Source organism: Syngnathus leptorhynchus, chromosome 6 (assembly GCF_054491065.1).
Source record: "Syngnathus leptorhynchus isolate UIUO chromosome 6, UIUO_Slep, whole genome shotgun sequence".
Classification (NCBI taxonomy): domain Eukaryota; kingdom Metazoa; phylum Chordata; class Actinopteri; order Syngnathiformes; family Syngnathidae; genus Syngnathus; species Syngnathus leptorhynchus.
Window position 1 is genome coordinate 104,575 of NC_141200.1, and position 25,849 is coordinate 130,423.

The 25,849-nt window shown below is 56.1% G+C and overlaps 1 protein-coding gene across 1 annotated transcript; it reads right to left on the reverse strand.

Moving 5' to 3' along the window:
- Positions 1 to 3,860: 3,860 nt before the first annotated feature.
- On the reverse strand, positions 3,861 to 24,887 carry LOC147054942 (filamin-C-like). Its single transcript, XM_085914719.1, has 47 exons — positions 24,274 to 24,887; positions 22,754 to 23,002; positions 21,184 to 21,281; positions 20,128 to 20,278; positions 19,796 to 19,914; positions 19,650 to 19,727; positions 19,355 to 19,517; positions 19,027 to 19,227; positions 18,810 to 18,917; positions 18,073 to 18,210; positions 17,820 to 17,946; positions 17,611 to 17,747; positions 17,307 to 17,500; positions 17,128 to 17,241; positions 16,813 to 16,956; positions 16,287 to 16,410; positions 15,953 to 16,113; positions 15,753 to 15,843; positions 15,285 to 15,454; positions 15,100 to 15,217; positions 14,393 to 14,655; positions 13,399 to 13,996; positions 13,086 to 13,259; positions 12,318 to 12,480; positions 11,915 to 12,243; positions 11,707 to 11,830; positions 11,418 to 11,574; positions 11,156 to 11,345; positions 10,928 to 10,951; positions 10,590 to 10,831; positions 10,254 to 10,353; positions 10,052 to 10,192; positions 9,650 to 9,778; positions 9,386 to 9,559; positions 9,150 to 9,314; positions 8,813 to 9,016; positions 8,598 to 8,750; positions 8,394 to 8,516; positions 8,067 to 8,315; positions 7,661 to 7,963; positions 7,068 to 7,205; positions 6,825 to 6,940; positions 5,536 to 5,668; positions 5,164 to 5,340; positions 4,871 to 5,089; positions 4,582 to 4,797; positions 3,861 to 4,366 (listed from the first exon to the last, which is right to left on the reverse strand). The coding sequence occupies exons 1-47, from the start codon at positions 24,635 to 24,637 to the stop codon at positions 4,179 to 4,181; spliced, it is 8,241 nt and encodes a 2,746-aa protein (XP_085770845.1). The 5' UTR covers positions 24,638 to 24,887; the 3' UTR covers positions 3,861 to 4,178.
- Between the last annotated feature and the right edge of the window lie 962 nt (positions 24,888 to 25,849).

A 25,849-nucleotide genomic window follows, 5' to 3' on the forward strand; every position in this document is an offset into this window, starting at 1 on the left:
TCCTCGGTCGGTTCACGCGCCGCCATTTTCCGTTGGCGCGCACCTTCGAGCCTCACCTTCTCTTTGTGCATTCCAAGGAGCGGCAGAAGAACAACTGATGAAGGCGAGCGAGTGAGGCGCAAGAATGCACAAGTTGTGTAAGTGTTTGTGTGTGTGTGTGCGTGTGTGTGTGTGTGTCCGTTTCCCGCAGGCTGTGAGAAAAGCTTGCAACTGGATTGAAGCAGTATTAGGTCTGCTTTATGGCCTGTGACCATCCAATCAAAGCTCTAATTAGGAAAAAAAGGGGAGAAAAAGAAGGCTGGCTGTGCGAGTGCCCCCGCCAATCTTTGCCGTGGTAAGGGGATGCCATTTTGGGAGCAATGCGGCGGACAACGATGTTGATTTTGACCCTAGCGAAGGAGCCGAAAGGCTTTTGCCGGCTGCTTTGCTAACCCTAACCCTTCCCTCCGCCAAAATGACGGGATTTGACCAAGGGGATTAGGACGTGACGGCCGCTAATGAGGTACATCTGGGACCGGATGAGAGGGTTGCAACATGCCTCGCTGGCTAGCTGGCTGGCTGGCTCGCTGGCTGGCTGGCTTGCTGGCTGGCTGGCTGGCTGGCTGGCTGGCTGGCTGGCTGGCTGGCTGGCTGGCTGGATGGCTTGCTGGCTGGCTGGCTGGCTGGCTGGCTGGCTGGCTGGCTGGCTGGCTGGCTGGCTGGCTCGCACTTGTATTCGCTTCCTCCGGCCGTCCTCGCTGCCGTTGAGCCAGGCGCCATCTGGGTGAAGCCAATTCAGTTTTCAATTTTTGTTTAATATGAATATGAGAGGCCTCCACATTTAGGGCAAGGCGCAGCTGCGCTTGTTTTGGGCTTTGTTTTTGTTTTTCGCTTTCCAAGATCGCAAGTCATTCATCAAGGTCTCACTCTCGTTTTTTTTTTTTTTTTTACATGGTTCGGTCCACATCAAGACAAGCGGGAGTACGTTGCGGCGCGGCACGAAGAAATGACGGCCTCCTCTCCGGAGCGTGACACTGACGAATGGCTAATGCCTTTTTTTATGGGCCACGGCGAGGCGGCCCAGGCGGGATGTTTCATTCATCAAGCAACAGATAGCCATTTACAGGGAAAACGTTCTGTCGGCAATCTTGTCTTTTCGATCTCCTGCCAAATCCCACAGTGAGACCACTCGTAACTTGATTGTCCGTGACCGGGGGACGTCACTGATTTGAGCTCCAGGACCCGTCCTGGCTGGAACAAAAATCTCTCCTCATTTCCTTTGGTTGGAAATCTGCCTTGGACCTAAAATAGACCTGAGGGGAAGGAACGCAGCAATCCTTTACAGTACCTGAGAGGCAAAATATTCCTTCAATGTTTTTGAACAGAACTTGCACAACATTTGACTCGATTGAACATCGATACGTGTCGAACGTGTACCGTGACAAGCGTCCTCCTCTGCAAACGGCGGCGAGTGGCAGCTAGGGAGAAACCCAGTGTCTCGTCGCGCCGTCGGCCCTCCGCTTTCTTCCAAGGCTGGCGGGGCGGGCGGGCGGCCGCCATTGCGGCATTCCCCCCGTTGTCGTTACCGGCGCAGGCAGCCAGGCAGCCGGGCAGCCAGGCGACCGTGCTCCAACGTCTCCTGCATATTTCACGTCCTCGTGCGCACAATTAAATTCACACGACCATGCGGCACTAATGCGGTCTCCGCGTATGTGCCGATGCAAAATGAATGCCGATCTTGTTTCCGAGCGGCGCGCCGTTAAAGGAGAGCGTATTACGGCGAGGCGTGCGCGAGGGGTGAATCGGTCCCGAGAATTCGCGTGTGTCCGTCCTTGCGAGTCAATGCACACCTCGCCACGTCCCCATGCAACAATGACCGAAGCTGACAGTCCGCGGCTTATGCGGGACGCTCCTCGTTCACTCGGCCCATCGTGTTGTCAGACGTGCTAGCCAGGCACTGGAGCATCCCGGTGCCGTTTGCCCCCAGGAGCCGCTTCCATCTCACCCTCTTTGCATGGCCGTTGTTTTCTTTCCATGAAAACAATTTGCCGCCGTTTGCCCGATGCTCTTTTGTCAGGAGTCATTTGCGACGGCGCTCCGGGATGAATATTTCATGCGTGTTCTATATGAATAAAACACAGCGCCACGGCGATTTCGCCACAGGCCGCCCGAGCGCTCCCTGGGCGAGTGTCGAGCGCGAGCGTGTGAGTGTGCCAGCGAGCGAGCGTCGGTCCGTTTCAAGGCGGCAGTTTGCATGCGCCGCCGGCCTGTAAATCCAAGCGAACGCTGGCAAAACAAGAGCGTTTGCTTGATTATACGCCGTATCAAGTATGCATGAAGCAATTACACACAAGGCCGGCCGGCCGGCCAGCCAGCCGGGGGCGAGCTCAATCGGATGGATTCCTCTAATCGCCGTTTGTGCGTAAGCTTGACGGAAAGAGAGCGAGCAAACGTGCCATGAAGGTGCCATGGACATGCCATGAAGGTGCCACGAAGATGCCATGATGTGCCGCATTCCCCTCGCCCTCTGCACCGACACGTGTAATTGCTGCGAAGGTGACGGCGTGCTGGCCCCGCATGTGGCGTGCGGATTTTTGTTTTGCCCCCCCCCCCCCCCCTTTCTTGCACACTCGCATTCTTCCATTTGGATTCTTTCAATCCCATTCTCTCTGTAATCCACCTTTCTCCCTCACTGCCTCCCACACTGCGCTGTCTTTGCTTCTCATTGCCCCCATTTGCAGCCCCCCCCCCCCACCTCCCTGCTCCCTTTCTAATTCACTCCACATCGACACGATGCAGCGGAGCGAAGACGCCCGGGCGAAAACAGCCCGATGTCATTTGTTCCGATGGTCCGAGAGCGGCGGGCTGGTGTGGCCAGTGCTGGTGTGGCCAGTGCTGGTGTGGCCAGTGCTGGTGTGGCCAGCGCTGGTGTGGCCAGCGCTGGTGTGGCCAGCGCTGGTGTGGCCAGCGCTGGTGTGGCCAGCGCTGGTGTGGCCAGCGCTGGTGTGGCCAGCGCTGGTGTGGCCAGCGCTGGTGTGGCCAGCGCTGGTGTGGCCTCCTGGTAACGGCCCCCGGCACGGCGGAGAAAATGAGCAGCTAATTATAGGCAGCGTAAGAACGGGCCCGGCCGCTGGACAGCGCGACGTCGTGTCATGCGCTGGAGTATTGTCCCGTTGGAAAAATTCCCCATCCGATCTGTTCAAGGCAGCCCGGCGCAGCCCGTCGCAGTCCGGCCGGCGCTCGAAACTCAGAAGCGTTTTGGACAGCTGGCGTCTTTTCTATTGCGCAGTAGCGGGCGGACTGGCCATCTGGCGTTGGGGCAGGTGCCCGGCGGGCCCACGTCTTCTGGGGCTAATGCGTTGCTATTTTTACCGCAGTTTGGAGGGAGCAGCCGTGGAAAATAGAAACGTCAGACGCCGGCGGGTGGGCTTGTAGTCCAGTGCGCCGTCAACAAGTGAGCTATTTTTCAGCATTGGCTCATTGAGGGGAGAGCCGACGCAGATGGTTGCGCTCTCCTTCCCCCTGGCGGTCCCGTTACACGGCCGGCGGGATTAATTATGCGCGCGACTCCGCCGTGTCGTTTGTCTTCATCGAGGAACAATAAGGCTTTGGATGGGGATAGCTTGGCTATGCTGCCATCTCGCGAGTACAACGTGTAAACGAGAAGGCACGGTGCGCTCGTCACGTTTCCTTCCGCTCTCCAAAGCTTCTCGAGGGAGAGCTCCTGTTGTTTGCGGAAAATCGCCAGTCACGAGGGGAGGAAGCCGCGCTCGCAAATCATCCAAAGGCCCGACGGCGCCCGGCTGAGAGTCCACGCTCGTCCTTTTGCGTGGGGGCTTAAGCTAACACGCTATGCAATCAAATATGTAAGATGCGACGGCTCCGTTTAACAGTGAACTCTTTATTAGGTCTGCAAAAATAGGTTAATATAAGAAAAGAAGGCAAGAAGAACCCATACAAAAAGCAGTGTGCCACACGCTTGTGCTTTCAGAGCGGAGGGCAAACCAACGCGCCTCTGGCTCGTTGCCTTGACGTCGGTGAGCTTATTTGTAAATGCGGCATCTGGGATTTCTCACGCAATTTGGCACACGCACTCACGCTCGCACGCACGCACGCACGCACGCACGCACGCACGCACATCTGCCCGAGCCTCAGTGCAGTCAATGGTTCGGAGGACAGCAAAATGATTGGGCTTTTTTTTAGGACGCGGCCACTTTGTAGGGGCTGCCGGGGACGTTGTCGTCTCCCCATTTGACGATGAGGGTGTAGCTGCCCTTGTCCTTGACGGTGTAGGTGACGTTGTAGAGCTTGTTGCCCGTGTGCTTGACGTAGACCTCCTCGCACGGAGCGTGAGGGCCGTGCACGCCCACCATCAGCATGTTGCTGCCTGCGCACAAAAACGCCAACAAAACATCAAGTCAATCAAACGACGGTACCGGTGCCATTCGTGTCCATTTTCCCGATCTTACCGAGCAGCTCATTTAGCACGCGCTAGCCTCGCAAATGCAAAACAAAAGGAGCGCCTTCCTTGGGAAGATGGCGAGCGAGACCGGCCGCAAAGCGAATAAACGACGAGCCGATGACGCGGGAGCGGCGCCTCACCTGCTTTGCCGCAGTCGACTGTGAAATTGTTTTTCTGTCCCACCGTGGCCTTGCTCAGGCCCATCCCGCGGCAGACCACCTTGCCGGCGTCCGACGTCAGCTTGGAGGAGGAGGAGGCGAAAGCGCCGCCGCCGCCTACTTTGGACGACTTGGTGACCGTTTCCACCAGGACGGACGAGGTCTCGTGCAGGCTGTGTCCGCCTGACAGGCGGGCGCCTGCGGCACGTCAAAAGCGGCCGGCGTCTTGAAAATATTCATTGCGACTCCATCCCACTGGCTAGCAGCTTACCCGTGACTTTAGCTTTGAAGGGGCTCCCGACGATGTGCTGCGGCCCGCCGTACTTGATGGTGATGAGATAGTTGCCGGGCGCCATGGGGATGTAGGTGACTTTGTAGCCTTCGGGACACTCGCAGCAGTCCATCTTGACCTTGGACGGCCCGTCGATGTTCACCGACAGCGTGCCCGGCCCGGCGTTGCACGTGTTGACCACAAAGTCGGAGGGCGTGCCTGCGTCGGGAAAGCCCACATGCCGACGGTTCAAAAGCAACTCCCGTCACCGGACGGCGGCGGTGGGTGCCCACCGGTGATTCCGCCCAGCAGGCCGGGGCCGTGCGCCGTCACCATGCCCGGATCCCCGATCAGTCCGGGATCTCCCATCCGCACGTTGAAGGGGCTTCCCGGAATGTGGCAGCCGTTGAACTTGACGTCGATGGAGTGGACGCCGTTTTCGCGGGGAATGAAGCGGACGGCCGTCTTGTCTGAGGGCCAAAGAAAACGAGAGACCGCCAAGCTTGCGGCATTCTGAATGCGTCCGTGCAGACAACGGAGGGAGGGAGGGAGGGAGGGAGGCCTTGTAGAAACAAAGCTAGGGTGGCTTCTCCATTTTGGGGATTTGCCGGTGTCTCAGCAGTAAGTAGGTGAGAGGAAGGGGTGCTTTGCAGGGAGTGGCTTACCGCCATCCAGCTCGGTGACATAACACTCCTCGGAGCTGCCGGAGGGGGTGTGGACTTTGGCGTCCACCACGCCGCGAGCGCCGTTGCGTTGCACCATGAACGAGGCTTCTTGGTTCACCTTCAAATCCTTCTCCTGAAAGAAGAATGCATCATGCGCGTGCGTGTGTGGCCCCACGAGGGAGGGGCCGGTATGCGAGTCACGCGGACCGGAATAGATGCGGCGAGGCAGGAAAGGTCAGAGTTGATAGCGAGCCGTTTGGTGTTTGTGCCCCGCGGCAGACGAGAGCTTGCCTGACATTTGAAGTCTTGCTCTGATATTGCACTTGGCCAGGCCTCTGGTGGCGGAAAATTACCCCCCCCCCCCCCCCCCATTACAAAAAGCCAGTTTCAATTTTGCTGGCTGTGAAAAGTGTGAAGGCAAATAAACGGAGCTAGTGTGAAGTGAGCCCGGTCGCTGACGCACACTTTTGCTTGGACGTCGCTATTCCCTGACCTAAAACGGGACTCGGATTCTTGACTCTTGGGGTGTTTTGAAGTCACAGGCCCGCTTTGAACAAATACACCATTCGTGCTGATGGGCTTTCAGGCCGAACCTAAAAGCCACGAGGGGTGCAGCGGCCCGGACCTGGGTATACCCGTTGGGCTTGGGTGGACCTGTTTGTCCTTAGCGAAAACGCTTTGACCTTTTTTTGCACGTTTTGCTCGCCACCTCGCTCATTTGCAATACGGCGGGCGATAGGGAGGGGGCTTGCCGTAGCAAGGGAATTTGATAGCGGCCCACGCTAAGCCGTCCGTCCCAAATGATATCGCTAGCACTCCAAGTCTGCTTGAGCAAAAGTCACAAGCCGGCAAAGGCCCAGCCGCTTCCCGACTCGTGCTCCGCCTTATGACGCCGCTTCGCGTCAGGGCCAGCTCTCTCGAGACGACGTCCGGGGCTTCCTCACAATCTCGGGTCCCAGAACCCAAAGTTCATCGCGAACGGTTGTTTAAAAAGTGAGCCCAGCGCAAGCGTCGACTCCTTTGGCAAGCTTATCGACGACAGAACTGGAAAGTTGACCTCGTGATATCACGATTTCTTTTGACAGTATACGGCATGTCACACAGATTTGCCTTTGTGAATGAAAGGCGGTTGCGTTATCGTTGTCCCCGTCGCCATTGACGAGCGGCCGGCGGGCGACGGTTAATCCCGACCTTTAGCGGTCCGTGGCTGCGCTTCGTTGACACCTCAAGGACAAAGAGGCGGCCGGCGCCGCTCTCCTCCAGCTCGACACGCTTTGGGCAATTCTCACCTGCAGGCTGCTGAACGTGAGCCTGCGGGCTTCGTCCGACAGCGTCGCGATGGGAACGATGAACGGGCTGTCGGGGATGTGCTCGTTGTTGAACTTAATCGACACCTCGTAGTCACCTGAGGGAGCAGACGGCTTATTAGTTTTCAGCGTCGTGCAACCTGGAGGGCAAAAAACAGACAGACCAAACGGCGGCGGGCGGAAGGACGCGCTTGGATGACAAAGAAAATAAGGACAATGACCGACCGGGTTCTTTGACGATGTAAGAGACGCCGCAGGAGCCGTCCTTTCTGTCCTCAAAGGAGATTTCCGCCTTGCTGGGCCCTTCCACGGCAATGGACAAGCCCCCGGCGCCGGCCTCTCTGGTCCAGATGCTAAATTCAGCTGAAGAGAGAGGGAAACCCAAAAGTCGCGTGAAGGTCGGTGCCTTTTCGGGGGCTTCTCATCCAAATTTGGAACGTAGCGCCTGCCATCCTTTGCCACAACGCGGCGGACTGCGAGACATGCAGCGCGAGAATAAACCACGTGTTCTCCCAATGGGTTAGTTAGGGTCAGGTTGTTTGAAATTTTGCGATGGTTTAGCTCAAGATTTTTTCAACGAGTAAAAAAAGAAAAGGCAATACAACTGAAATTCAGATGCAATTTACCACAACATGCATATGTCAGCATGAAGCTAGCCGCCGACTGATTGATGGACTGTATACGAAAAGCCAACTGTTCGAGGAGCAGCGCTCTTGTTTTCGTGTTCTCTAGGAGATGTTGGGCCGTGGCTTGACAGCGCTACGCTCTGCTCTGCTCTGCTCTGCTATCTCTCTGTCTTTGCCACCACGTTCACTTACAAGGTGCTGCGGCCACGCCTCTTTCCAGGCCGGGGCCTCCCGCCCGGACCTTGTGCGCGCCTCCCTCCCCCATGGGCCCCACGGTAAACTGGAAGGGGCTCCCCGGGACGTGCTGGCCTCGGTATTTGACGTTGACGGTGTGCGCTCCCATCTCCTGGGGGACGAAGCGCACGCTGTACGTGCTGTTTCCTCCGTCCACGATGTCGGCGTCCACAGTCTTGCCCCCGGGGCTGGTCACCTGGGCCGTCATGGCCTGCGAACCCATCTCGCCTGCGACATCGGCGCCGCCGCCGCCGCCGCGCGCTTCGATAGAAAGAAGACATAGTACACGTTTGGATCCCCGTCCGTGGACGAGCGGGTGGGCGAGAATAGGAGACAAACGCAGATGACCGTGTAAGGAGGTCACCTTCAGGTCTGGCCGCGATGCCGGCGAAGCTGCTCAGGCTCTCCCGGCCCAGGAAGTCTCCAAAGACGTCTCTGAAGGGGCTGCCCCCTCCGCCCACCTGCGTGCTCTCCTCCACCCGAACTTCCCGCTTGGTCTCGCCGCCGCGGGTTTTGCTGATCTCGGTGCGCTCGGTGCGCGTGTACGTGTGGCTGCTGCGGGTGAACGTCCGGGTGAGCCTCTCTTGGGCCGACACCGTCTGGAACCAGTTTCCTAGGCGCAAAGGAGAAGGTTGGCGGAAGCGCTCGGCACCGTCGGCTCCGTTCCGCCGTCCCGGGACAGCTGGCTGACCTGGAATCTTCAGGTTGAGTCCGCAGGTGCTGCCCACCGACGCGATGGAGGACGCCTGCCTCTTTCGGGTTATGCTCTCCTTCATCCTCCCTTCGCCGGTCACCTTCACTGTGAACGGACTTCCTGGAGGAAATCGAGAGGCGCATTTTCCAAGAGACATTTTCTGTCCTCGTCCGCCGCCTTTGCTATCTCTCGATTCCGAACCTGGGATGTGCTTTTCGGCAAACTTGATGTTAACGGTGTAATTTCCGGGTTCTGTCGGACAGTAGGTCACCTTGCACGTCCCGTCCTCCATATCTTCGCAGTTGATATCCACTTTGCTGGGGCCCTCGACGGACAACGCCAGCCCGCCGTAACCTGAAGAAAAGCAATCCGTCACATTTCCCCGGCCGCGCGAGAGCTCGGCGCCGCGAGCGTACCGGCGTTCCTGGTGTCCACAAAGAATTCGGCCATCTCGAACGTGTGCGCCTCCACCAGGCCTTTGCCGAAGGCTTTGACCCGGCTGGCCTCGCCGATCTCCGATTGGCCGACCATGATCTTGAAGGGGCTGTTGGCGACGTGTACGCCGTTCTTCCTCACGCTCACTTCATGCTCGCCCACCTCTTTGGGGGTGAATGAGATACCTGAGGGAGCCGAGGGGCGTCGGTTAAGTGCGTTTGGACACCAGGGCTAAAGATCACGCCCGAGAAATGCGGCAGGGCAGGGTTAGCGCAGGGCGGGGCTCGGCCGCGGTCGACCCGCTCGACGCGTTCTCACCGAGGTGTCTGTTGGGCAGCCTCTTGAGCAGGCAGGGTTCCTCGTTGCCCGAGGGCGCGCGGATGCTGGCGCTGAGAGAGCTCAGGTCCGTTTCGGTGATCTTGAGCGACACGTCGGCGGACGTGCCCACGTTCAGCTGGGACGTGCGGGTAATGCTGTCGTCGCCTTGGCGAGAGAGAGAGAAAGGTGTCTTTGAGCGCCGGCCAATGGATGAGTTCATTTCCCTACCCACCCACCGGTGATCTTGGCCACAAAGGGGCTGCCGGGAATGTGCTTGTTGTCAAACTTGACAATAATGCTGTAGTCTCCGGGCGCCGTGGGAAGATAGGACACGGTGCAGGTGCCGTCTTTGTTGTCCTTGCAGGTGATCTCTGCCTTAGACGGGCCCTCCACTGCCAGAGAGAGACCGCCTGACCGGACACAAAAGTCATTCTTTACTCCCATCTTGACATGGGCCGGCATTTGAAATTGCTTTGAATCCGATCCTCCTTGTGTCATACCTTCGCCCGCGTTCTTGGTGACCACAGTGAAAGTGGCGGCTTTGTTGACCATGCCGTAACTCAGGCCGGGACCGTAGGCCGACACCACTCCACTGTTCACGGCGTCCACAAAGAACTGCAGAGGGCTTCCTGTAGTCAGCAAAAGCATTGCAAAGCCTGCTTTAGGATTCTTTGCGGATTTCACTGGGTCAGTCTTCATTTCCATGTTTTCTAGCCCATTCCAATTGAGCTTTAGCCCTTTAACATCTCTGCGTTATCCCAACCCAAATTCCATGCTCCAGCTTCATTACAAAGATCACATTGTTGCTTGAATTCAGCCTTGACCCAAAGTTCCGACAAACGCGGTCAAAGTCTAATGGAGCGAGTTTGACGCGGGTTGCAGGATGCGTCATTTTTGCCGACCTGGAATGTGGTTGCCTTCGTATTTGATGTCCATCTCGTGCAGGCCTCTCTCGGTGGGTTGGTACTTGATGGTGATGGTGCCGTCTTTATTGTCGGTGATATGCGGCCTGGCCGTCTTGCCCGAGGGCATCCGGACCTCGCCTGACAACGACGGGACGGGTTAGCTGGTGCGAGAGCTTTAACGACCTCGGCGTTTTGCCACCTGATATTTCTCCTTGCTGTGGCGTGAAAGGCACCAGGAAGTTGACCGGCCTGAAGAGAGGGTCCACCGTGTCGCGAGGGGCAACCGGCTCATTTGAGGCCTTTCGGACAAAAGGAACACGAGTGGCATTTGTGCAAAAGATCCAAATGGCTTTTTTGCTTGCTCTGATTTTTCACATGACAAAAGCAGCATCTGAAGAGGGTTCTTTAGGCTTCATTTGTATCCACCTCTATGATACGATATTTGTTCATTTGGATTGACTCCGTTTGAAAAAGAATGTCTCCCCGTCGGAAGGGTGACAGACAGACGGACGGCACGGCGTTTTGGTTTACCCACCACCACGTGGAAGGGGCTCTTGGGGATGTTTTGGCCTCCGAAGCGAATGGTGATGACGTATTTGCCGGGTTCCGGGGCCGTGTAGTAAATGTCGAAGGTGCCGTCGCGATTCTCCACCACGTCCATGTCCAGCTCCATCCCTTGCGGCGTCAACACCTTGCACGTTACCTTGCCCTTGCCGGCGGCCTTGGCATCCACCGTGATGACCGTGTCCTCCGAGGTCTGCAGCTTCTGAAGGCCCGCTGTTGGGAAAAACAAACAAAGCAACAAAGCAGAGAAAGTCCAGTCGGCGTATTCATTTGGGAGGCTTTCCCGTACAAATGAAAAGCATGACTTACATACGCCGTGTCCTCCTATTGACACTGCAAAAGAAAAAAGCTTGTGTTGGAAATAAATCGAGCAAAACCGTCACCGTTCAGCTACGTAAGAGTTGTGCTCCTCCGGGGGCCGCAGCGTGTTGATGGAGATTCTTATTCAGAGGCGGAGAATGTTCACGGCAGGGAGAATCCATGCTATGTATGCCTTGTTGTAGCTTTTCTTCAGAAAGAAGGAACAGAGTTACCTACCTGTGAGGCGACACTTGCTGGCATCGCCCGTGGGATTGGACTGAATCCTGTAGGGCGAGTACGGAATCTCATCCCCTCCGTATTTGATGGTGATGGTGTACGGGCCGATGGAGTCGGGGACGTAGGACACGGTGTAGGTGCCGTCCCTGTTGTCCTGGATGCTGGCGTTCTTCGGCTTGCCCTCCGGGTCCTGTGGGGCCGGAGCGTTTGGGTTATGTCGCGGAGGTGAAGGGACAAGCGAGCGCTCGAGTTGGAGACCGACCAGAATCTGCACAGTGAGCAGCCCCTCGCCGGCGTCCCGAGCGTCAATGGTGAACTCTACGGGAAGGCTGGCCGACACGCCTTTGCTGTCCAGACCGGGGCCGCTGGCTCGCACCTTGCTGGCGTCGTGCCCGGGCTGAGACGTGACCTTAAATGGACTGTTGACGGCAGAGGGAAATTGGACATTGACCGTTCATGCTATAGGACACCGACAATTCTGAATCGACTGCACCTTGGCAGGAGTTGTCACGCTGAAGAATTGGATTTGCAGCACATGCATACATACATACCTATGCGGGACTTCCTGCTCTGCATATTTGACTGCCACGGTGTAGGGTCCATCCTGAGCTGGGGTGTAGTGAACCGTGTGAGTGCCGTCACCATTGTTTTTGACACCCACTGGCTCTGTGGTACCTTTAAACAAAACCTTTAGTGTTAGACGATTGGCTGCACATCACTGCGAAGCCCCCCCGCCCCGAAATGGAAATCCCCTCCGACCTGTCGGTCCAAACACTTTGACATCCAGTGCAGCCTGCCCGGCCCGAGTGCAGTCCACCGTGAACGTTTGAGGGATGTGCGCTCTCACTCCGGAACCCAGGCCGGGACCGGAGCACTTGACCTTGCTGGGGTCCACGGGGTCTTTGACGGGCACTTTGAAGGGACTGCCCGGGATGGGGTGACCGCCGTAGTTGATGTTGACATCGTAGTCTCCGGGCGTGAAGGGGACGTACTCCACGCTGCAGCTTCCGTCTTTGTTGTCTTTGCAAGAGATTTTGGCTTCGGACGCACCCTCGATGGTTAGGCCCAGACCTCCGGTCCCGGCACCCCTGCGGACGCGCAGAGAGAGACTTGAATCACGCATCAACTGTAGACAAGGTTGGCTACTATGTGCGTGTGCTACCTGGTCTCCACCGTGAAGCAGTTGGGCTTGTTAGTGATGCCTCCCTCCAGGCCCGGTCCATAAGCCCTGACCCGGGTGGGATCGCATCCCTCCGCCACTGACACTCTGAAGGGACTTTTGGGTACGGGCACGTCATAGACTAGGACCTCAATCAGATGCGTGCCTGCGCACAAACACTTTGAATGAGTCTATAATTGGATATGTGTGATTGAGCACGGAAAGGCAAATAGTCTCTGTTGGGTGTTTATTCATAAGCAAGCCCCTGTAATGGCGCGCTCCTACTGTAACGGCCGGTGCGCCAGCGGCCTCGGGCACACATACCTGCCTGGTTAAGCGTTCCAGTTCCAGAACAGACTATTTATATCGGTCGGGCTGCCTGCTCCGTGGCCCTCGCATCATTGTAGCGCTGCATCATTCCGTATTTATATCCTCCCCAAATCTCTCACACTGACTGTTCCCGCAGCGCCGCACCTGTTACTCGTTTTATTTGATCCCGTGTGACGGTGCGCGTTCTTTCAGAGGTTTTTCACCAAACTCCGGCTCGCCGCGTCTTCTGTTCAAAAGCGCTTAGCTTAACCCGATGCAGGGTTGCCCTTCCGTGTTATGATGGGACGATGATTTGGGTTCTCAGCCATAACAGATGAAGTTCAAATTTGCTCAAAGTCAGCTGAGCAGCCAAACTACAGTGAGGAACAAGGGTTTGACGCCCCTGTCGTAGACCCTTTAGACACATAGGCCGCATAGGCTTCATCTGACGTGCGTCCCTACCGTCCTCAAAGGGCGTGTACTCCACTCTGTAGGTGCCGTCGCCCTTGTCGGTGACGTAGCCATCCGTGGCGGTGCCCGAAGGGTTGACGATGCGAACCTTCACGTGATTGCCTCCGACCTTGGTGAGAGCGCGGGCGTCCACGATGAAGTGGGTCGTGACCTCTCGCAGGACGCCTGGGAACAAAGCGGCGGCAACAATCAAAAATGACATCAAGATGTGTCCTGGCCAGTCTCGCAGGCTTCGGTTAGCGGACGATGGCCGAGTCAAGTTACCAGTCTATTGAAACAGAGCAGATTCGGATTGTCCTTTTACCTCTCGGCTCCACTCCTGGCCCGTAGACGTGCACCCCGCTGGTGTCCACTGAAGGCTCCACCTGAAGAACCTTGGGGAAGTGGGGGATCACGTGGCCTCCGTACTTGATGGTAACGGTGTGCGCGCCGTGGAACGGCGGGATATAGGTGACGGAGAAAGTTCCCTCTGCCGTTTTCTGGATGCGCACTTCGGCCTTCGCCCCGCTGTCGGATACGATCTCGATGGTGAGCTCTGCGTCGCCGGCCCGTGTGCAGTCCACAGTGAAGGTGGCCGTCTCCCCCGCCTTGGCTCTTTCTAGCCCGGGCCCGTTGGCCGTGACCTTGCTAGGGTCGAAGGCCGGCCGTACCGCCGCCTTGAAAGGGGAGCCCGGAACGTGCTTGTCGGCAAACAGGATGTTGATGGCGTACTCGCCGGCCTCGGTGGGCAGGTAGGCGACCGAGCAGGTGCCGTCGCCGTTGTCTTGGCACTCGATTTTGGCCTCGCAGGGACCCTCCACCGTTAGGCCCAGCCCGCCGGCACCCGCTCCTTTGGTGTCGATAGTGAACGGAGCCGGTTTGCCCACCACGCCGCCCTGAAGACCGGGGCCGAAAGCTCGGACCTGAGATGCGGCAAAGTCGGGTCAAATGTGAGTTAGCGATCTTTGATCTACAATTTAGATTGCGGGGTTGTAGAGTTTTCCGTCGATGCCGTCTTTGTATGTGTCGCAGCAGCAATAACAGTGTCAGTGTGAATTTCCCGTCCTCATCTTTGCATTGGTGTTAGCATCAAGCTAGCTGTCTTTTGTGAATGGTTTGGGGGCAAGAATATGCAATACCTAATTGATAGCTCTTTTGGCTGAGGCATAGCTTTCACAGTAGAGCGGAAGTGACAAACAGCTCCAAGCACGCTTTGCTCGGTGTTTGAAGAGACTTTTCCTCAAATTGACGATTGTCCGGCGGGTCTGGCCCACCCACCCACAGTAATCGTGTAAAAGGGCACTTTGCTGAGCATTTACCTTTGAGGGGTCAGCGGGCATCACGGCTTCCAGCCCAAAGGGGCTTCCCATGACGGGGTTTCCGTCATAGCTGACATCCACCTTGTACTGCCCCTCCTCCGGGGGGATGTACTTCACGCCGTGAACGCCTTTGGCTTTGTCTGACTCCAGCTTGCACGGGATGGGTCGGCCGCTGGGCGAGGTCATCTTCACGCCCACGTTGCCCTGCCCGCCGGCACCCTTGGCGTTCACTGTGAATTCCTGGTCCCTTCCCACTTCCACTTCTACGGGGGGAAAAAAAAAAAAAAAAAAGAAGACAAGGTGAACTCTTTCTGGGTGGGGCACTTCCGTTCCAAGTTTGCAGCTCAGTTGCAAGTGCACGTGACCCCCAAATGTGCATTCTGGCAACGTACGGGGCTCGAATGGAACGTTTTTGCCCCGACTGGCGTTATCGACCGTTATCGGATGACTTTCTCCCATTAATTGTGTAGATTGTATGAGAAAAACGAGAAAGGCTAAGTTGAGCGGTGAGCGATACTGCGGCGGCGGCGGCGGCGGCGGCCGGTCACCGCACACAGCGCTCATCGCGTGACTTTAGGAAAACAAAAGATAAATATTGGCAGTAACCCGTAGGGTTAGGTTCTTGGGTCCTTCACGGATCAAACTCGCGCGTGTGATTTTTTTGTTTCTGTTTTTTTCGTTGTCAGAGAACAACAGGTTGTACTCACTGGTGTCCAATCCCTCCACTTTGACTTTCCCGATATCCAGCTGCGGTGACACTGTGATATGAAAGGGACTCTGCGGGATGGGGTCGCCTCCGTGGGTCACCGTGATGGCCATGTTGCCCTGGAAAGAGCCAACGTGACGGTGACTCGTCTCTGCGTTGCTGTGGAATGGACTGGAATGGACGCACCTGTTGAAGAGCGGTGTACTTGACCGTGTAGGAGTAATCGTGGTTATCGATGATCTCAAAGTCAGCGACCGCCTCCCCTGGGCCCGAGGCCGCGAAGCGCACCTCGGGCCTGGCTTTGCCCGCACCCTTTGTGTAGATAGTGAAGTGGGTCGGCGTGCCCACCTCCACTCCTGCAAGCAAAAGCACCTTTGTGTCGATGCACGCAAATGGTATGCCAGAGTACAGATACTTGTTGTGGCAAAAAGGAGGACCGCTAAAACTCTAAAGATATGATCATTGCTGAAAGTATGTGTATGCAGAAACGGCTTGTGCTTCTATTTTTTTTTTGGTCCACGTGTCGTCCTCTGCAACGCTTAAAAGAAGTAGCCAGCTTATTTTGACACGAGTAGAAGTATGCTTTACAGATAGCGGAAATCTGCGGTGGCAGCAACGTATTTGTACTCGCTTACTCGCTCCCACTGTACTAACCTGTCTTGTTGAGTCCGGGACCCTCGGCTTTCACCTTGCCAGCATCGTGAGAGGGCTCCACTTTGACTTTGAACGGACTGATGGGAATTTCCTGACAAGGTAAAAGATGAGAACATTCATGAGCAATGAAAGCGGGGGCGGGAGGGAGGTAGGGGGTAACATCCTCTCCAAAGGTGATGTGACATCATGTCTAATCTTACTTGGTCAGCAAAGAGCACCATGATGGTGTAGCGACCCGCCGCCGGGGGCGTGTACTTGACAGTAAAGGTGTCATTGTCATTCTTGATGATGTCAAAGTCGACGTCCGCCTCGGCAGGGCCAACCACCCCTGGGGCGCACTTGATTCCAATGCTGATGTCGCCTAACGGGGAGAAGAGTTGAGATAGGACGCTTCGAAGGAGGAAAGCCTTTTTTTTTTCTTTTGGAAAACCCTCTGCGTTTTTTCCACATTTTCCAGCAGGCGTTCGCAGGCCTCCTTCCATCGGGACTGTGCAGTGTTTTTATAATAACCATCATTTTCTCACGCGTGCTCACCTTGACCGGCCTGGCCGCAGTCCACGGTGAAGTATGTGGGCTCGTTAGCCTTGAGGCCCGTCTTCTCCACTCCGGGCCCGTAGACCTTGACCCTGTCTGGATGACAACCCTCTCCGACCAGCACCTAATGATCCAATTCACAGAGGGTGCTTGCGGCCGTTTGGAAGCATCGTCACCGTGAGCGTAGGGAAAGCCGAAAGCTCGGTATCGAACGTCTCGGGGACCGGCGACCAGTCACAATCAAAGTGGGGATATCCCGGACTCAAATAACAGATCTATATTTGCCTTATGCCTGACGCTAGCTAGCGGGCTAGCCGTATCTTAGGCTAAACAAACCAAAGGCAACGTTCCCTCGCTCCTACGATCAAATATTGGCACCCGGTCGTCACTTTAAAAGTGGCTACTTGGCCCGCGGGCGGTGTTTCGATCTCGCTCAAACGGTATCCAAATAGAAAAACATTGAAAGCTTTTGTGTGGCCCAAGCACAAATATTGAGTTGCGAAAGACGACGTTGAGCGCAACTTACCCTGAAGGGGCTGCTGGGCACGTTGACGCCGCTCCAGGCGATGATGATGGTGTGTTTAATGGGCTTGGCAGGAGTGTACGTGCACAGATAGGTGCCGTCGCCCTTGTCGCCGATTTTGATGTCGATGGCGCAGCCCTCGGCATCCTGAGTGGACGCAAAAGCGTGTCAGACCCGGTCTTGCGCCGAGGAAAAGAAACAAGTTGTGTTCGGCCGGCGGTGGGGTCAAAATAGTACGTCGCTGCATCGGTTTGTGTCGTTTGAAAATGTATCCCGAAAAAGCAATGTTTCAGTGAATGTGACAAGGGGACGCCGTACCTGGGCGTAGATGGTGAGCGGACCCCTCCCGGCCACGCGGGCATCGATGGTGAATTCGGTGGCTTTGTTCACCGTCACGCCAGTTGGCTGCAGGCCCGGACCGAAGGCTTTCACCTGAACGTTCCCGTGTATTTGTTAACAAGAACCGCCAGAGTTGTTACGCACGAGCGGTCGGTTACCTTCTCGGGGAAGGTGTCGTTAGCAGCGGGCAGGATGTGGGCCATGAAGGGGCTGTCCTTGATGTCCTCGTCGTCGCAAACCACATGGACGGCGTAGTCGCCGGCTTCGGTGGGCCAGTAGCGGACGTCGCAGGAGCCGTCGCCCTTGTCGTCGCACTCGATCTTAGCCTGAGAGGGTCCTTCGATGGAGAAGCCTTGGCAGAAACAGGGAGGATGCATTCAAACGGCCGGTCCGTACCACCGCAAACCTATTTCCCGCCGGAAACGACCGCAATGGCCGCTCGGATGGCCATCGGTAACTCACCCAGCGTCCCGACATCTGTGCCGACGGCCTCGACCACAAAGTCGGCAGATTTTCCCACCATCCCCGTCCTCAGACCGGGACCCCAGGCCCTCACCTTCTGGAAACCGGCCTCAGGTCCCACCTCCACTTCAAAGGGGCTGCAGACATCCGCGATATGTTATTTGTGTGGTGCTGGGCGATGAGCACGACGCGCTTGCCTTGCCGCTTACCTGCGGGGGATGGGCTGGCCTCCCCAGGTAATGCTGACCGTGTATTTACCCGGTTTGAGGGGGTAATACTCGCACTCGTACACGCCGTTTCCGACATCTCGCACGTTGACTTGCTCCTGCGCTCCGGCTGGAAAGAAGAATGCGACGCAATATGGACGGACTCGGACGGATTTTATGTATGCACTTTTTCAGGAAGGAAGAGAGAACTGATCCAGTAAGGGTAGAGAGGAAAGGAGAAGGCCGTCTGACTCACCGGGCCCTTTGAGCGAGACGTTCAATGTTCCGCTGCCGGCGCCCTTGGTGAAAACTTTGAAGTCTGCAACCTCCTTTACTCTCACACCCTTGGGCTGTAGTCCTCGACCTGTGGCTCTGCAGGCGTTTGGATTGATGGCTGAAAGGAATACCAAGTATTTGGTAAGAAAGGGTTTTTTGAATCCCAAGAGCCACCCTCCCACTTGGCAGCAGCGTTAGTAGCGGAACATTCAATCAGGATTCCTTGCAGATGAGCTGAAAAAACCTGTGAAGGAGAAAGAAGCCTTTTGCCATTACAGAAAGAGACAGATCAGAGCGAGCGACTCTTTGACGACGTTTCAGTCTGTCAGATATGAACCACTGATCGGTTGGCACTTTAAAATTTGGCTGCACAGGTGACAATGATAATTAAGATCCATTCTATTGCGGGCTCCGATAGAACGGCGGCAGATGCGAATGCGTGCGTGCGCTCAAGGCAAACGTTGATAAAAATGCAAAATAGGGACAGTCGGATGCAAAGAAACATTGCGTCTACGCTCTCTATGAAAGGAAAGTGGCAAGCTGGCAGGCAGCAAGAAGTTGGACCAAGCACTACACTGCCACCATGGTTAAAGCGTCCTAAAGGCATGGCACATGGGGGGCGGGCCGAGGTGGGGGGCTGAGCTGAGCTGAGCTGAGCTGAGCTGAGCTGAGCTGAGCACTGTGCAAGGCCCGTCCGTCTCACTGGGACATACTAACTTGGGCGGGCGGGTTTTTTTGGTGGGGGGCCCTTTGTTCCAGGAGGAGTGAGCACTGATTGAGGGATTATCTGCAACGGAGCTCCCGTGGGAGGAGCAACAGGAGGTGCTAGAAATGACAGATAAGAACCGTTAGGAAGGCTGCATCCCGGGAATACCAAAGCGGGATGAATGGCTCTCCCACACTTTCTTGAAGACTGCAAGAAATTGTAACGCACCTTCGGCGATGTTGACGGGGAACGGGCTCTTTGGGATCTCGTGGCCTCCGAACAGCACGTGGATGGCGTGCGGACCCTCAGTCACGGGGCGATAAGTGCATCGGAACACGCTGTCGCCTTTGTTCTCCAGAATGATCTCCACGGTGTCCTTTTTGCCTTGAGGGTCGACAATAACCACGCCGATGTCGCCGTTGCCAGCGCCTGGTTGACGGGAAGAAAGACGAGTCAGCAGCGGCCGACAGTCGTTTGTTGTCGGTCGATGGGCTCGGAAAGGCGTGGCTAAGAATGCTTTCCATTTGTTTGAATGGGCTGAACTTGACATTCTTACCCGCTGTGTAAATGTCAAAGTAGGTGGGTTTGTTGGCCACGTTCCCGGTGCGCTCCAGACCGGGTCCCCTGGCGTGGACTTTGCTGGGGTCACCCATGTCTTTTGCCACGTTCACCGCATAGGGGCTCTTGTCGATGTCCTGACCCGCAAATAACACCTTGACCTGACAGTGAAGACAACAAAGAGACAGATGCTTTGAAAAAGAAAAACAACTCAACAGGAGGATGTCATGGCTGGCTGGCTGGCTGGCTGGCTGGCTGGCTGGCCGGCCGGCCGGCCGGCTGCTTTGTCGAACCTTGTGCAGACCCTCGACTTTAGGAACATAAGTGACAGTGTAGCTTCTGTTTTTGTCCTTGTTGGGTTTCACTTTAGCCTGCGGGAAATGGCCGAGTATTAGAGAGAGTTGATGGCAAGAATATCTTGCTTGGCACACTTTGTCACCTCTTCTTTGTGCCCCTCGGGATCCTCCACAAAGACCAGGACCTCGCCGCTGCCGGCTTCCAGAGTCTCCACGGTGAAGACGGCAGGGTGAAGCACCTTGTTACCCTGCGGCTCGATACCTGCCGTGAAAAAAAAGCCAGCCGCTGTTGACCATGTGCGCTGTCGTGGATTGCGGCCTCCCTCCCTCCCTCCCTCCTTTGACTGACTTGCCAGTGTTCTTTTTTTCTGCTACTGTGTGTGTGTGTGTTTCAATGCCGCTGTCATTGTCCTATTGCTGAATGCGAGGCGCTGAGTGAAATCAATTGTACTGAATGGTATCGTGTGAGACCCACCTGGTCCATAGGCTTTGGCCTTGTGAGGGAAAAGCTGTTTGGGTTTGAGAGGAGCGCCTGGCTTGAGCTTGGCTTTGGGGAACTGCGACAGGTAGGTCATCACCGAGTGCTCGTCCACATCTGGATCCACGATCTCCTCGGGCGCGATCACCTGAAGCGCAAACCATTTGAGAACGTGCTTTCAGCCTTTGGAGCGAGACTCGTGCGGTGGGTGGCATTTCACAGGAAATAAACGCATCTATTAGCACCACTGCGCTGGTTCTGGGAGCGAGCGGCGTGCCTGCCTGCCTGCCTGCCTGCCTGCCTGCCTGTCAGTCGTTCGCTGGTGCAAAGCCGTGACCCCGGCTGGTTATATTTAACCCCGGCCCTGCGGGGTTAAGGATCGTTGCCTCCCATGGGGGATTTATACTTAGCCCGACCTCTCGCGCATCTCCTTAACGCCAGCGCGCCGGAATCCGGCCCCCGTGCACCCGAGCCGTTAGGAGGGTGACATCCAGTCCCCGGCCTCTCCTTGTTGCGGCCGTTTGGCTTAAGTGGAACTAAACAAGGAGAATGCAACTTTGCTCCCGTGACATTCCGAGGGAGGGACACGGATTAGACGACTGTTCGAGGGGGCCGGTCGGCGAGCTGTTGAAAGGGCAGCAAAATCAAACTCCCCGAAACCCCCATCGAGCATTCTCCGCTTGTTTCATTTCAACCCGAGGTCCGCTTTAAACACTTTGAGGGAAATTGCTGTTCCAATTTTTCTTTCCACACAGTCTGCCTTTGTTGACGCAGTTGATGGTTTTGTTAATGGTCCCGTTTTTGGGTGATTTTTAGCATCACCGATCAGAGGTAAAAGGGCTGTCAAACGCAAAGGTCCTTGCGTTTCGAGACCAGCGTCTATGTCTTCCAATATTCAAATGAACGTGTATGAATGTAGCCTTGATTGGACAGACCTAATACGCTGCTGCCGCTTCTAACTTGGTGTCGAATGTCGGAAAGCCCGCGCCTCGGCGAGCACCGTCCAAGCCCACCCACTCGTCTGAGCCGCGTTCAGCGAAAGGCGCGTCTTACCTGAGGCACACCCAACCAATCGTCGGCCTGCTGCATGGCTTCTCTGGCGTTCTCCACGGGCTGGTTGGGGTCCCACTCGGCCCAGTCGGGACACAAACCTAGCCAAATGCAAGCGTGTCATTGGAGCGTCCGCGGGTCACGAGGGAGGCCCCGCTCGGACCGTGGCTACTATCGCGGCCGGCCGCGCCGCGAGGTCCCGTGACCTTTTTTCAGGGCTGCCACACTGACTCTGTCCTCTGGCTTTCAAAACAAACTGAAGCTAGCGCGTCCTGGGCAGCTAATCGCTAAATTGGATTAGTGTTGATGACGGAGAGGGCTTTTTGCGCCCAAGCAACCTCGCAATGCCTTAGTCCAATTCTTAGAGACACGATAACGGATGGAAGGGTCGATTGAAGATTGATGGATCGATCGACTGATATATTCATTGATCGATTGATTTCTTCTGGGGCCAGATATTCAGCTATTCATAAAGATACTCAACTCCTCAGTGCAGTAATATTATCTGACTATCCGACTCCGTGCGTCGCTATGCCCTTTATGGCTTGCTCAAAGGGTTACTATAGCGCAAGAAAGCGCTCGGATGACTTACATCGCAAGGTAACCGACCGCCATGAGATTTGGACAATGACTCAAAGTCTATTTGTGACAGGCATCTAAAATAACAACAGGATTTGTATGGATGAGCGTCATCATCCATGAAATTCAGATTGAAACCTGAGACGGGAAAATTCTGTAATAGTGCCCAGTTTGGTGGCAAGGCTGTGCTGAATTCTGTTTATTTGCCACATTGATTTGATCTCAGCGCGGAGGAGGATTTAAGATGTTCTTCCCGCGTCGTCTGTGGCCACACAGCGGGAAAGTCTGCTGGGGCTGCTGAAACAAGGCAGCCTTGTATGGGCAGCATTGCAGCCCAGAAAGATGCGTCTCCTCGCACCCCGTGTCAACACACTTAAACATGGGCCTGCGCCAGGCCTCCAAAATCCAGGGGGGAATCAGCCGGGGGACGGGACGGGGGGGGGGGATGTCACTGGCAGAGGTGACAAAAGCACTCCCACTCACTCTTTTTAAAGAAGGTGAACTCAGAGGTTTGTTTTGAAACACATTTCAAGATAAGCAACCAGATAACTTTTTCTCATCAAGTGAAGCCTGGTAACCTGGCAATGACGTGTGCCGGGTGGGTCATAGCCTGCTCGGCCTGGCCTCCGTAGCGACCGAGGAAAATGAAAACGGAGCGGCTCGCCCCGGCAACTGGCCGGGAGGCTACGGGTCGCGTTTGTAGCCGCTCTTCCGTTGCCGTCGGCCATCCAGTGAGCTAAAGCCAAGTACAAAAGTGTCAAGTCGAAACTCCAGAAGACTCTGATGTCTCGCCACTGAGCGTTTTGGTGTTCAACGCAGACGAACGGACAGCCCTCCAGTTGGCCATCTAGCGGCGGCAACTCTGAAGGCTGCCCGTTCGTTAAACTGATTTGGGCGTGGAACGAACGACCGAGACCCTCACGCACCCGAGTTTCCCCCGATGCAAAGTTCCAGAAGTTCCGAAGCCTATACGGAGAAAGTCGACCGAGCTCACCCGGAGCGCAGTTGTCCACCAGGGCCCCGAGGGCTTTGCCGTCCCTCCAGTCGCGGTTGAAGTTGTTGATGGGCAGCTGGGGCACTTTGTTCTGGATCCAGCCCAACAGACGCTGCTTGGGCGTCAGCTTCTTGGCCTCCTCGTCGTCCTCGTCGTCCCACATGGGCATGGAGATGGAGTAGTGCAGGATCAGAGTCCAGATAAGACCCAGGATCAGCTTGAGATTCCCGTCAACAATGGCTTTGCTGTCTGGGGTGAGAGAATTATTATTATTATTATTATTCTGGTGTACTCTGGTGTGGAAAAAAACATAAAGCATCATACTTTCATGTCAGCTAGTGCCTCGAGATCTGAATATTGCACTCTCACATGAAGGAGAAGGTCAAGAATGAAATGTTTTGGGTTTTTGCTTCAAGACCAAACGGGCAGCAATATCGCTTGTTCTCGGCAATCCCAGAAAGCATGGCTGTTTCCAACCGGCCGGCCGTGTTTCACCCGTGTCGGAGTGCCGGGCTGAGCGGGCTATTCTGAGGAGGTATATAAACAACGGCCATTGAGCGATCCAATGCGCCTTCCTTCCTCGCTGGCGGGCAGCTGTCTGCCAGAGGGGCCCCCGTAATCTGTCATGTGTTCACAATGCTGCGCTGAACACGCTGACAGCTGAAGAGATGCGCAAGCGGCTCTCCGGCCGGCCACAGAAATACCGCTTGGATTTCAATGAGCTCCCGAAGCGCTCGTAAATCAAAGATCGGACCCATCCGCGCGCTTTGCCCGACGAGCCGCTTTCGTTTCAACGTGCCGTGGCTTCAGCGATTTCAACGCGCTTTTTTGGGGGGGCCGGAAGCTGAGCTCTAATCAGGTAGGCGAGCCTGTTTTGAGTTTTTGTGCCGAGACCCGCCCCCCCCACCAGTGAGTTGGTGAGCGAGCAGCTGCTGTTTGTCAGCCCCACTCCCGCTGAGATCTTGTCATGTGTGGCAGGCCAAAGGGCACACTTTGAGTGCTGCAGTCAGGTGCGGCAAAAGCGCCGCCTGTCTGCCTTTGGCCAGACAACTGCCAGCACAAAGCCACGTCCATCAAACGCTGTGCCGGCCTAGCTGAGGCCGCCAGCTGAGGCCGCCAGCTGAGGCCGCGAGCTGAGGCCGCTAGCTGAGGCTGCTAGCTAGATGAGGCTGCGAGCTGCTAGCTGAGGCCACGACCTGAGCCTGCCAGCTAAGGCCGGTAGCTATGGCTGCTAGCTGAGGCCGCTAGCCGAGGCCCTGTTTGTTCTGACGCACATGAACGTCAGACGCCTCTGGGCACATAAGATTGACGCGGCAACACGGGACTGAGATCGTACAATCCAAAAGTAGCGGAAGCATTAGTAGCATTGCCCTAGGAAATGCAGGGAATCAAGTGTCGGGCAAATCAGCCTCCTTAGATTGTTACGCCCAATGTATGCAGTCAGAAATATGAGTTTGGGACCTTTGCCGATCGGAGCCCCCCCCCCCCACACACACACACACACGGTCCGAGCCACTCACCGATGGACACCAGCTTGATGTGCTCCCGGTCCAGGAACTCCAGTGCCACCGAGACGTTTTCCAGCTTCATCTGGCGGAAGTTGGGCCTGTTGTGGTACTTGCGGTACATCTTCTTCTGGCTCAGGACCTCCAGCAGCCAAATGAGCTTCAGGCCGTCGCTGAAGTCACGCTGCAGGTCGCCGATGTTCTTGTTGACGCATTTGAGGTGCTCGTTGCACCAGCGGGTGAAGGTGTTCTGCTGGATCTTCTTCCACGGCGCGTCCTCGGCCAGGTCCTTCTCGGTGGCCGGGATCTCGTCGTCCTCCTCGCCGCCAAAGTCGGCGGCCTGGTAGTACTGCGGCTCCTCGCCGTAGTTGTTGCTCATGGTGGCGGCCCTCCTTGCTGGCTGGCTGGCTGGGTCGCTGGCTGGCTGGCTGGCTGGCTGGCTGGCTGGCTGGCTGGCTGGCTGGCTGGCTGGCTCGCTGGCTGGCTCGCTGGCTGGCTGGCTGGCTGGCTGGCTGGCTGGCTGGCTTTTTAGAGTCTGAGTTGAGGTGAGGGGAGCCGGCTTGTCTGATGGAACGGCGCTTCCTTCTCCACTCTTGTCCAAGTCGCTGGTGGCAGTGAGGCCCCGGGAACAGGCGCCGACGTGTTTGACTTGAATGTGCAGACGGACGACTGACTGGTGGCTTTTTAAAGCGCCCCCCCCCCCTCCCCAGCGCATCATTCCGGAGCCCTGCCATCACGCTCCATGCGCTCATCCACAAGAGGTCCGGGGGCTCCGGCTCGGTTTACCGGACCCTCCCTGATTGGTCAAAGCGTGTGGCTTATTTTTAGGCGCTCCTATTTGGGAGACCCTGTGTGTGCGTGCGTGCGTGCGTCAAGAATGCTTTTTCTTTCCTACCCCCCCCCCCCCAGTCTGCTCAGGAAGACGGCCGTCGGTGCTGAAGCCGCTTGAATCTTTCCCATAGCAAGTCCTATCGCAAAGGGTGTATCCCGCTTTTGCTTCGTTTAGCTCCAAAACATCGGAATCCTATACTCATCCCACTGTAAGGGTCAGAATAGAATAGACGTGCTCATCGGTCGGCAGTCATTGGTGGTCAAAGATTGACACGCAATCTTTTTATAGATGATGCGAGTGGACTCTGGATGCCTGTCGTCTTCTTTCGGCTCCATTCATACTTTGAAATGACGCTGATCAAGTGCTCATTTGATGATGTATGGCAGGATGACATGCGCGGGACGGCGGCCCGGCCGGCGGCCCGGCTGGCGGCGTGGTGACTAAGCAGCAGGCAGCAAAGCCAGGATATCATCCAATTACAATCCAATTAGAAGCCAATAACCGCAGCCGTCGGCGTTTCAAGTAAGGCCGCGACGTCGGTGTGTTTATTTTCTCTTTCTTGTTTTGAAAGGCAGAAGAGTTCAAAGTTCAATCTTTGTCTTTGCATGATAGCGCCTGCCGCTATTAGCATCTTGTCCAACTGAGTCAACGTTGAGTCACAAAAGTGAACGCAGCGTTTACCGGCATTTGGGGGGGGGGGCAAGGAAAAGGCAGACACCATGAGAGCGGCAAATTATATTTATTTTCTCACGTCACAGA

Excerpts from the sequence above, each read along its gene's own strand:
- LOC147054942 (XM_085914719.1), bottom strand. The coding sequence starts at position 24,637 with ATGAGCAACAACTACGGCGAGGAGCCGCAGTACTACCAGGCCGCCGAC. Across the intron at positions 21,282-22,753 it reads GGTGGACAACTGCGCTCCGG|GTTTGTGTCCCGACTGGGCC; the intron begins GTGAGCTCGGTC and ends GCATTTGGCTAG. Across the intron at positions 10,193-10,253 it reads ACAGCAAGGAGAAATATCAG|GCGAGGTCCGGATGCCCTCG; the intron begins GTGGCAAAACGC and ends CGTCGTTGTCAG.